A 12729-nucleotide genomic window follows, 5' to 3' on the forward strand; every position below is an offset into this window, starting at 1 on the left:
CTGGAAGAGCTGCTAGAAGTGGGGGAAATACCTGATGGTCTGTGGCAGGTGCATCCGCCCAATGAAAACAGCTTCTTGGCTGCTGAAGTGCAGCAGCTCCTGGCTGCCTTTGTTCTCAGGGCCTCGGGGTAGTTGGGGCCTTTGGCCAACGGGAGCCGCTATTGACTACAGGTCAGACTCGGCCTGGGTATAAATGGAGTCCCCTGGGGGAGCCACTTGGAGCTCATCCCCTGGAGCAGCAGCTGCGGTCGAGGACTCTCCCCTTGGGTCAGGACGCTGCCCAAGGAAACTCCTCGAGGTGCCTTGGGTCGGGACGCTGCCCTGAGCAGGTCCTCGAGGTTGAGAGCCCTCACTTGTCAGGTGAGTGATAAAGTGTTTTGGGTGGCCGTTAAACCCTAGGGAGTGGGGCTTTGTTCAGCATTTTGGGTGGCCGTTAAACCCTAAAAAGTTGTTCTGTTCTCTCTCACAGACATTTGAACCTGTAATTTATGGAGAGCTAGTGAACTGTGTTAATAATTTTTTTTATTTTTGGTGGTTGGTTGTTTATTTGAGAGCCTCTGTAACATGGTCGCTACCTGACCCTGGCTGCTGGGGTGTGATGAGTCTTGCTGGGTAAGTGCCTACTGGTCCGTGATTTCTGCCTGGAGAGGTTCTGCCCTGCAGCGATTATCCTTCTCTCTCACTGAAAGAAACTGGAAGAGGATGAGGCAAAGGATGTGCAAACTGCATGCTCCAAGCTGACGGCACGTTCACTTGACTCCTGCCTTTTCCTCTCCCACCTGTGCCAAGCACCTGAATTCCCTTCTAACTGGTGTGTACTGGGAAAGGCCTCTGAAGGTGAGAAGATCCTGCACTATACCTCCAAGCAAGGTCCAGTGCTCAAAGGGCCCCAGCACAAAGCAGTAAAGACTTGCACTGGAGATCAAAATGAATGCAATCACATCTCCCTTCATTTTAAAACGTTTGTGTGTTTGCTGGATGGCTGCAGGCGAGAAGCCAAGATGACCAAGCTCTGTGCTCCTACCATGGGGGCTCAGACTGTCATAGCTGTGGGCAGGCAGCTTCCCCACCAGTGCAGGTCACACAAATCCTGCTGTTCTACATGTGCACCCACCAGCCAAGACTTACAACCCCAACTACTCAATAGCATCAAGACGAACTGGCCAGCCCTGCGCAACACAAAAGCCAAGAAACACCCGGGAAAAGTTGTATTTAAAACAAAATTCTTTAATAATTTGAACTATAAAGACACAAATTAGTGCTTGAATGCAGCATGAATAACAAATGAAATACATTAAATATTTCAAAGCTACTGTGCTTTTCAAAACAAGGTATGCTGATACATATAAGCCTAATGTTAGTTACCAGCTGGTTTGGTACAAAGAATCAGTTCAGTATATCAAAATTGTCAATAAACATTGCTCAATGCAGCTGAATTTTACAAGTCAACTGCTATTCTTCTGTCACAGTGTCATTATCTACCTGCAACAATATACTGAATTTCAGGAAAAAAAGCCCACGTTAGAACTAATAGTGTCAATGTCAGAAAGTTTGGTCACGTAACACGCGGGGTATTTCATGTCCATTACAGGTGGACAGATGTTATCTGCTAAGACAGTAAACATCATCAGTGCATTAAGCTGAGTTCAACAGTCAACATCAAAGAGTCAACATCAATTTGGAAGATCAAGAGAAAAATCGGTTCGTGTTCAGCCTAAGGAGTAACTACTGCTTATGCTGCTTGAAACTCTTCTAAAATCCAGCGAGCAATAGGATACACAACCAAAATTCTTCTGCAACAAATGACCAAGGCTTCAATTTAGAAAACATTTTGGTACAGGACTTGCTATGAGCATGTGTGAAAGCTCACTCTATTCAACATTGGCTTTGGAGAAACATACATATGTTCCAGAGCTCTGGGGGTAGAAAGGTGAATCTGAGATTGTGCTTACAGCTATTCCTGTGGACAAATAATCAAAAGACCCTTTATCTTTGCATTTTTAAAATCTCAACAATCTGCTCTACCATCAGGCAGACGCAACTTGTGCGAAGTATGTGCAAAAAAAAGTCTCAGGCACTGGTTTAGGGTCTTTCATTATCTGGATTCTGAACTTGGTGGTTCTTAAATCTGCAATTAGATGCTTAATCAAATCTAAACACTTTCAAAAGTAATAAGGGAGAGTCCTGAAGTAAAGTAAGAGGTTCAGGCATCAACCCTGACCCCAAAATTGTACATATGAATCCCCATATCCCCAGTCTTGTTTGGAACATCTGTCTGGGAGCTCCAGTAACGGGGCTCTGCATAAATTGCTTGCTTGACTGCTGCGCCCTCACACTGCCTGGCACTGAACTACACACACTCAAACAGCTGTGGGGCGAAATCCCTCAACCAGCTTTCAAAATCTGAAAAGATGCAACAGCATCAAGGACGTGGGGTAGTCAGGCTCAAGTATGAGCCACGCAGAGGCAGCCACATACTGGATAATTATATTTCTGGAAAGTGACTAAAAAGAGTGCTGTGACTTCTGCAGTAGGAGGATTTTTAACAAAAAACAAACTGATGCCCCCCATCTACCAAGGACCTTGCCTTACAGACCCCAGTAGAAAACACAGCCTCAGCTTTCAGAAAAGACTTGTGACAGAGAGATCAGGCACTTGGCAGTCATAGGCAGTCGTGAGCGAGAAATGTCAAAGAAATCCAAACCCAATCTTAACAGTCATACAGCATGTTCTCTGTAGTTACATTATGGACTCTCAAACAAAGCTGGCAGAGGACGTTCCAGATGGGTAAGAAATGTGTTCATTCACGTACAAAACAATCTGTGTCACGTTCCATCCTCATAAAAAACCAGCTGAACAATCTACAATGAACTGAATGTAACAGAGTCTACACCACTTCTATGGCAAAGAGTGAAGAGTCAGCAGGGAAAGTTAAATGTATAAATAGCAAAACATTCAAGCTTGTTACATAAGTATCTAAAGTGCAGTTATCAGGAGGGTGGTTGACCTAATACTATGGGATTCTGTGCTTAATCTTTTGTTATTCTCTTTCCATGTAATATTTCTTAATCTCCTTCTGGCCTTCGCTTCTCATGGGTAATAAAGACTCCATCATTTATCCCTCTTCATACTAAAGTCTCACAGTTAAACAGTACTTTGCAGTTACAGCCTCCCACCACCTACTTACACAGCTGTACTGGGTCTGGCTGATCCGGAATTGGTTTTCCCCTCTCTCAGCCCTCATGGTGCTGTGTTTCATGTTGGGCGCTGGCAGGGTGTTGATAGCACACTGGTGGTGTGGCTACTGCTGAGCGGTGCTTACACAGCACCAAGGATCTTTCTGACATTTTTCCCCCACAGTGGGACGGGGTGGGCAAGATCTTGGGTGGGGACACAACCAGGACAGCTGACCCCAACTGACCAAAGGGATATTCCAGACCATATGATGTCTGCTCAATTATAAAGCTGGGAAAAAGGAGGAAGGGGGTGGGGTCACCCTTGGTCCTCCGAGGCAACCCCTACGTGTATGGGAGCCCTGCTTCCTGAGAAGGCCCGACATCGCCTGTTAATGGGAAGTAGAGAATAAATCAGTTTTCTTTTTTTTGCTTCTGTGCGCAGACCTTTGCTTATATTAAAACTGCTTTTGTTTTACCCACAAGGGTTGGGTTTTTTTTCCCTATCTTATCTTCTTTCCCCTCTTTGCCTTGTTGAGAAAAAAAGGGGAAAGGGGGGGAAGTGATAGAGCGACTTGGTGGGTACCTGGCATTTAGCCAAGGTCAAACCACCACAACAGTGTAAATGGGATTTCTTTAAAGTAAACCAACTGCTTTACCTGAATATGTTAATTTAAATTATGGGGCACACATTCTGCCAAAATTAAGGTGTGTTCCTGGATTCTGAGGTCTACTGAAGAAAACAGCAGTGCTGCTTTGTTAGACCTTGTCTTCCACTGAGAAGTAGTATATTGAATTGTTTCACCACCTGCTATCAAATGCCAAAAATATATCCGCAGAAACAGTTTTTTTTTTAAAAAAAAAACCCCAGTATTTGCAAGCTAAACAAGGTGGTAACGACTGTGAGAAACAGTCTGATACAGGGAGGATTTTCTGTTGCTAAGAGTTTCACATGGAGGAGTTAGCTGAAAACCTCGTTCTGTTGTTCTAAATCAGGTGTTGGAAACAAATGCACTACAGCCACAAGAATCAACTGCATTTCAAATCATACAACTTCCCTTCAGCCAAACAAGACAGCACAGTATTTGATGAAAAGAGAATTAGAACTAATTATAAAACCATCTCTTCCAAAATCATGTAAAACAAGCTATACTGTTTGCAACTTAGCTTTAAATGTAATTTAACTGCCAAAAAGGTTTCACTTCAGCTGTCTGAATTTAAGTCCTATCTCTTTATAAAGCAGCTGGACTTCTGCACGCAGATGAACACCAGACTGAGCACAACCTAAAAGTGACAGAGACCAAACAAGTCAGGATGTTTACAGACAGTGAACAGAGTCAGCCACGGATCAGTACAATACTGTTGCCAACCTCAGGGGCTGCACAGTCCAGGTGAGGCTGCTCTACCTTCTGCACATTCAGGCAGGTATAATTAAGGGCACAGGCATTGTACAATACATGACAGAGGTAGATAGGCAAGTGATAGACTGCATATTCCAATTGTGACTACAGGGTAGTCTTCCAAACACTTGCAAGTAGCACACCTTTCCTGTGCTAAAAGAAAAAAGCAGTAGAATAAAGTCCGGAGATGACTAATACTGCTAGCCAACAACACTGCCTTCAAAACATGGGTGAGATTCCTCCAGATGGCAGATTTGTTTATCATGTCCTGTCTTCATTTCTGGATAATGCATGTCTTGAGCTGTATCCAGAAAATCTAGATTCCTGGCATAAGGTATGGTGTTGGTCCATACTGGGAGAGTAATATTGAGGTTTTTCTCTTATTTCCAAGGAAGAATTTTTCAACTCAGTCTGCAGAACTACTTGCTGCTGATCTGCGTCAAGCCGATGGTTGTAAGGTGGCAGATTCCCCGGTTCTTCATGGATGTTAAAGAATAATAGTTCATTGCTATCGAGTCATCCAACACATCCTGTAGGATTCATATTAAATGACACACCTGCTACTTCCATAATTCCCTTTAAAGTAGCTGCTGTCTGAATCCTACTTGAAAAATAGGATCAAAGACGATCCACCTTGTAAGATGTAGTGCAAGAAAAGTTTGGGATACGCTGCTCTAAGGTTTGTAGAAAAAAAAAAAATCAGCATGTTATACAAGTGATATAAATAAAAAGCAATTTAACAGACATTTAACACATTACAGGAATAAGGATGTATGTCTTTCCAGGCACTGGAAAAGGCAGTCTGAATTTCAGTGACATGCAGTTAAAACTGGCTTGCCATTTGCAATATCACTCACAAGACAAGGCAGTCAAACCAAAGCACCCACAATTTCAGATTATTTATGCTTAGAAGGATATACACTTAAATTACATTCTTCAGGGTCTAACATAACCTGAAAGGCTGCTGTAAGGGTGGTAGAGGTGTGCATGTTTTGGTCACCCCTGGACTAAAGGAAGAAGCCAATTTGTATAATTTTTTTTAAGATAAAAACATCAGTGACAAATGATATATGAATGAAAAGCTAACAGCAGCATAACATTAAAACAAGAGCTTTTCCAACTTTGCTTTTTAAATCCTGACAGTTTAATTCAACAAGATCTGAAAAAAAAAATATATTTACTAGCTGCAAACGTGTAGAAGAATCCACAAATTTCTTTAGAATATACCATTGTAGAGATGCCTTATCAATAAAAAAAGCGGCTTTTCAGCACATTCTGGTTCCTGCAATTACAGGGAAACCAAACAGAGCCCCCAGATCCTCCAGTAACAAAATGAAGGCCACTACAATAAAGGTTTTGTTCATCATCTTAAAAATAATACCATACCTAGCAGATGGCACAGGTGACTGCTGACATGTCTCGTTGCTGCACTGCTCCTATTAAGGGACTCTCTTCCTAACTTATGAAAACACGTAAACATACTAAATAAGAAAATCAGACACAGTGTGCAGAAGCATGCTTGAGAGAGCCTGAAGGTGAATAGGCAGGCACTTATTTTTAAGCTACATTTTTAAAACAGTTCTGAAATCTCTTTACAAAAAAATATGCCTTCTGGATAAAGACACTTGATACAAGACTGCATTTTCCTACCTCTATGCTAGTTATTCAAATCTCTTTCAGCCTGAAGATCACACGAATTTCCCAACATAGATGCTGACCTTGTCTATGGAACTGGAATCTACTGACAACAAATTTGTTCTGAAATTACCATTCAGGAGTCTTTACAGTCGTTTACAGGTTGAAATGCACTGCTGTCAGCACGTGCTTAAACCTCACTGAAGTCACTCAAGGTTAAGTATCTTTTTCTAGCCCCAAGTTTGGGTCTATTTTATCCCAAGAGTGAGTCAGTCAGTCACATAACTAAAGCCACGAATTTATTTGGAGATTCACATCAGTAGGAGTGCTACTGATGGACACAAGATGCAGCTAAGCTGCAAACAGGAAAAAAAGACATTAAAGGGAGGAGACCGTTTTAGTCAGTGCTGATTATACAATAGCCAGGACTTTGTGATCTGGGAGACAGCTTTATAGCTATGCTACGGTGCCTTGCTGCTGTGGACATGTTTCAAATCAATACAGAACAGGATTTCCAACCAGCCTGAACATTTTCCTTTTTTCCTTCATAGCAAGAAGGACAAGTCCCTCAGAGCATCAAAAGCAGACAAAAATTGCATAGCATGGCAGCTAGGAGGCCCAGAGACAGACTCCGTTAGTTGCCCCAAGATCTGAAGAGTCAAAACCACAGCCTCCAATATGAGGTATATTTTGAAAAACTGTTAGTTCGATGTTTGCTTTATGATTACTTATTAACTTTCATCAGTTGGGTAGATAAAGATTGCAGAAACCAGAGGGCTTTTCCCCCTCATTAATCCCAAAGTTTGGTTTTGAAAAGGTAGTCAACTTCCCAGAGTAACCGTGTGATGGACAGATTAAGAGCAATCAAAGTGCTGCCAATTATATTTTGGGGTATCCTCAACATCAATCTTGTTCTTTGCTCTTTCTTCAATATTTCTGAATAGCAAGATGCTTCCGAAAGTCAGACCAATATTTAAGACTTGTAAAATAAGGGTAAGAGATTAATTCAAAGCTGAACTAGCACACATCTAAGGTGTCTGTCAATCTGTAGTATGAATGGGACATGGGGAGAAAAAAGTAGGGATAGAAAAGGGAGGCATATAAATAATGATTATAAAAAATAAAAAAGTGTTTCTTGTGTTTACGCAGTCACCCTGCAGTCTCCCGATGGATCCTGGCCAAACAAAGTAGGAATTCAGTTTCCACACACAAACAAGAACCCCTGTCTTCACCATTTTAAGTGTCTTCTGCCGCTCACACCCTGGAACATCCTCCATGATGTACCTCAGTTGGACTAAAGAGAAAATGGAAGCTCGGCACAAAATGAACTAAATGGCACAGGTATCCCAACCATTTTGCTTAAAATATAAATTGCAAAGGAGGCTGTGGAAAAGCAAGATAGAATAAAGTCCTAAATAAATCATTACATACTTCACTACTTGTATAAAAGTGCAAGATGAAAGTAGTTCAGGTTAAGCATTCAGTTCACTATAGGCCACACAAATGCTTAGCTCGGCCATCAATGGCCTCTTTTTGTCATTCAGTTACTAATATTAAACCACAGAAAGAACAACAACTGAATGAAAAACGTATGCAATCCACTTCAAAAATGGTTAGTTTTCTGTGACCAGCACGAAATATTAGCTCAGTATCATCAGCTATACAATATATACATAAAAATATTGTGTCTTAATCTTTATTTTAACAACTTAGAATAAACTGTACTAAACATTTCCCTAGCGTGCCAACTCTTTGCTCTGTTCTGGCCGGTTGGCATAGTAACACAGAGAAGTCCTTTTATAGCAATGGTACTTGAACTGATCATAGTTTTGACACTTCAGCCATAGTAACTGTTGAATCGCTTTATTCAAACAGGCTAGGTGATCGCATGGGACTGCCTAGGTCTCAGTCAAAGTTTCTTGGGCGGCTCCACAAGAAGAACAGGCCATATTCCAAAAACAAACTGTCAAAAGAAAAACAGGAAGAGGGGAAAGATTTCCTGGAATATTATGTTTCTTGGAACAGAAACCAAACACTGTTAAGCATCATTTCAACTGCGTTTCTTGGTTGTAAATACAAATCAAAAGATAGTACCCTAACAGGCCTAACCAGTGAGCCCCAATGCAAGTTCAAAGCGCGAGATATCCGAATGCTGCAGTGCATTAACGGACACAAAATATTGCTGGCTTACCTTCACCTTTGGCCTGTGTTTCAAGAAAAGTGTCCTTGTATATAAACTGAAGAAAAGGAAAAAATTGTGCTTAGAATTTCACGTATAATACAGCATCTAAAATAATAATGATGTACTAATCCCAGTTTTATTTTCCAACTAGAAAAGAATTGCTTCTGTGATTCTAGAATTACTCATTCTGCCTAGATTTACACAAAATAGGAGACACTAACCTACAGTAAATCTCTGTCCTAGACTATGATTAGCAAACTAATCTAATCCTATCACTTATGTGGGGAGAAAGAGAGAAACCCAAAGAAGCAAATTCTCTCTCCACTGTGGAAAAGACTAAACAGGGACTAAAGCCTGTAATTTTGGAAGGATGAAATTAAATTAGTGTACCACAAAATACAGCAGATGTTAAGGGGGGGTAGGGAAGCAGCATAGCTTGATTCTGTATCTCATTTTTGTTCTTATACACACTTTCCCCTCAGTAGATGTTTTCCTGTGTATGATCCCACTTTTTTAAACAGACATAGGTGGTGCCACTTCGTGGCTGAGAAACACTAGGGAAACCACTGCAGGGAAAGCATGTAGTTCATTGGGGTAGGACAGACAAATTAGTCATCTGCACATTCCCCAAGGGCTAGAGGATGAAAACCCAAATTATTTTCTCTGTGCAGCATGCTGGAAAAACCTTGCCTATGCTATCCAAAATGTCTGCATCAGCTTGCTTTCTGTAAAGAATTTTCTTCAAAAGATTATCTCAAGCTGTTTAGGGCAGCAGATAACCTGTCAGCCAAAATGGAGCAGCTGTTTTCCGCACACCCTGACATATATTATATGTATGCATATATCTACATGTAGATACATATCCAAATATACATGAATATCTGTACATATATACATAAACCTATATATAAAAAAGTTATCAGAATAGATACTGGAAATGTACTTATTTTCCTTGCATTTTCCTTTTACTAGCTATTTTAACATCTGCCAAAAGGAGAATACTGCATTAGATGTACAAAAACTGATATGTAATCAAGTTTTCTCAACTACATAGAATCTATCTGTTAAACGTTCTCTTATGGTTAAGTGGTAAGACTTTATTTCATTACATAATGAACAAACTACAGAAATTCTTCAGATTCCAGCTTAAATTCTGTTTTTGTTTCTGGTTCCACTAGATGGTGGTATAGAGCAAAAACAGAGACAAAAATCTGCTGGCTGCAGACTTGCTAACTTAGGCTCTCATTTAAGTCTCCTTCTAAAACTAACACCCTGCATATCTTAGAACAGCTCTGCTCCAACCACTTCAGCCATCACCCCTCTGCTCCGTAGCATGATGCCTGTTAGTTTTCAGGAGTGACAGTGCCTATCGAAAAGATTAGTTATGCTTCTAAAATTAAACATGTTTAAGTACTTCAGGATTGCTGGTTAAGAACAGAAAGGTATTAAGAGTTTACATTTTGAATTAATATACTGTCAAATAGTTTTGCAGTTTAACTGCTACGGGGTTCCCATTTCTGATTTCCATTTTCCTGAAGAACCACAACTATTTAAAGATTAACAATTACATTTTGCAGAACAAAAATTACTTTTAGATAGTTTTTAGACCAGTCGAAAAGAGGAAAGAAAAACTCCCACCAGTTTAGTAAGAAGTAATTTTCCTGCTCTTCTGGACAATTCAACATTTTTAAGTAAATCTGAACATGGGAAAACTCCTAAGACTGCTTTATGAACGTCCATTTTAGAAAACATTTCCTACCTTAGCAGGATATGAAGGTAAGAGCCCAGGCCTGTGAGGATATGCCACCATGCATGAAACTGTGTCACAGCTCCCACAACAGGAGGCATTTTCTCTCGTAGTGCTCTGTAAGAAAGAAACACCATGCAATGGTTTGGGGTTTTTTTTCAAGCTAAGCAATCTCAAATGGCAGTGCTTGATTGTCAGATCACACATTACTGTTTCCGTATCTCAGGCATGTCCTTCACGAGTGAAGCTTTATGTAGGCAGGCTTTCAGCAGGTGAGGAACAGCAGTTATACCTTATACTGGCAGCACAGAAAGATATTTAACAAACTTTCTTACACACTTAAAGAAAGCACACACTTCTTCAGTGATCACTTCTTGAGTGATCCAGTTTCAAATTTTACTTCTGGATTCAAATTTCAGGGAATACATTTATGGTATCCCACAGTCCCAAATGAGTTCTACCATTCTCCTCCCTAAAACCCTGTGAACTACTGTCCAGCGGATGAAATGCTGAGTTTAAGGGCTGAGAGAGGAAATGGGATCCATCAGACATTACCACTTTATATTTGGCAATGACTCCACCTATTCTCCAGCTCCATGGAAGCTTAGCTTGCCTTTCTCTGTTGTACTCCAAAACAGGGACAAAATGGCTGTTTAGTGAGGAAGCAATGAAAACAGAAGGTGTGAAAATACTCCATGAAAATGCTTTGTATTTTGCATGGTCATGGGGTGAGAGTTACTTGGGAAGAGGCTAAGGGATGGAGATAGAGAAAGAAAGGGAAGGAACTACGTTGGCCCCATTTCCCCTGCTCACTAGGCCTCTGCAGATAACGCTTATTTTGGTTGATGGTGGAGCAAATGTTTGCATCTGCCTGTCTTCTTTTTTGACTTTCCTTTCACATTCAGTCAAAACAAAAAAGGGAAACAATGACTGAAGGTATTAAGGAAGAAAAATTGCACCTTCTCTAATACTGATTTACTGCTTGATGTTATACTGATCAGTCCCCCTGACTAAATGCTAATCCCTGAGCTACTGCTTAGTTTCCAGAGCTCTTCAGTCACAAATATGAACACAGAACTTTGATTCAGTCAGCCTGGGCATGACATAGTAAGAACACACATACAGACTGTCACCCCAGCACAGCCTCTGAGCCTTTGGATGGCAGGAAATCTCAAAGCTCAAGTTTGAAAGTGCATGGATCCAACCAGGGAAGTTGAATGCTATAGATTTTTTTTTTTTTTTTTAAATAAACTCCAGATTGAATGAAATACGGAAAAGCAAAACCTGAAGCAAAATCCAATTCTGAACATTAAAACCAAAAAGAGCTGGTAGGCGGATGATTCACAAGTTAGATCTTTAGAGAACAAAAAATTACAAGGAACTGGAATGTATTTTCTCCAAAGGTTCAAGTTATAATACCACCTAGAGAAATGTAAGGCTCTGCAGACATCTGGTTAAAGCTAATAAACAAGCGTATTTATTTTTTTCCAGCACCATAACCAAACAAGTATTACAGGAAACATGGTAAGGTCTTTTTCCTCTTATAAAATGAGGATGGAAAAAAACACTTCAGCAGCTGGTGTAATCTTTGTCTAGGAACAAGTTCAAAAGCCCCACGGACCTGCAGCAGCTCAGCAGGCTTGGTGAATTGTGGGTTATGATCTCACCAGTGATGTGATGCAGCTGCAAAAAATCAACCCTGATGCCAATATTTGCAAAGTCACTGTATACCCAACCCACTTGTGTTGGCAAATAACTTTTCTATCCCATCTGTATCAAGTGTTTCTAGGGACAAGGCACCATGTATTATATTCAGTACACCTATATTTTTTTTAAAAAGTTTCAAGAGAACTAGTGCAGGGACTAGAGAGCCAAAAGGGACAGATGGAAACCACCAGACTTTTTTTTACAGGACACTGATCTGACCCTGACAAAGCAACCCACTAGGGCAATTCTGTACACACCACAAATTCAGCGGCATAACAGTGTATCAGATAGTCCAGAACGGATTTTCTGGGTGCTGGCATCAACCTTTCCATCTTCTCCAGCTTGTGGTGAAACACAAGCATCACAACAAAGTGAAAGAAAGGTGCCACGATGCAGCTGTCCAGTTCCAGAGGAACACACGTCAAGAGAACAACGTGTTGGACAGGTTTTCTTGCAGACAGGATATCTAGCCACACGACAAGATGGTGGGCTCCTACAAGCTTTGTCTAGAGGCCTTTTTTACCCCATTTGGCAATATGCTACACAGAGAGGAAGTCATTCCTGGCCTCCTCTGCAAGTGCTAAGCCAGAAGACCTCAGACTAATAATGACAGCCAAGCACGGCATATTGGCTCACTTCTTTCTGAGACACTCAAACAGCTATTGTTTATTGGTGACAGATATCTTGCAATAGATATTTCTTTAACCTGCAGAACTACTGCTTTTGATATTTTCCTGGGAAACAGCAAGAGCAGAAACAAAAAAAAATTAGCAGGATAAAAAACTCATTCAGATGAAATCAACTGTGAATAGCAGGCTTTAGTCAGCCACAGATCCTCAAAATTACTTCAGTGACATTAGTTTCTCTCAATTTAAATTGAAGTTA

At 40.8% G+C, this 12729-nt stretch overlaps 1 protein-coding gene across 1 annotated transcript in view; it reads right to left on the reverse strand.

Moving 5' to 3' along the window:
- Nucleotides 1–1206: 1206 nt before the first annotated feature.
- ACER3 (alkaline ceramidase 3) overlaps nt 1207–12729 on the reverse strand; it is a 58893-nt gene continuing 47370 nt past the window's right edge. The window contains exons 9-11 of the mRNA XM_074816450.1: nt 10150–10254; nt 8400–8445; nt 1207–8171 (exon numbers count right to left, since the gene is read on the reverse strand). Of these exons, the coding sequence (XP_074672551.1) occupies nt 8118–8171; nt 8400–8445; nt 10150–10254 (205 nt within the window). The 3' untranslated portion in view covers nt 1207–8117. The remainder of the gene's footprint in view (nt 8172–8399; nt 8446–10149; nt 10255–12729) is intronic.

The sequence above is a fragment of the Strix aluco genome, chromosome 2, assembly GCF_031877795.1.
Source record: "Strix aluco isolate bStrAlu1 chromosome 2, bStrAlu1.hap1, whole genome shotgun sequence".
NCBI lineage: Eukaryota > Metazoa > Chordata > Aves > Strigiformes > Strigidae > Strix > Strix aluco.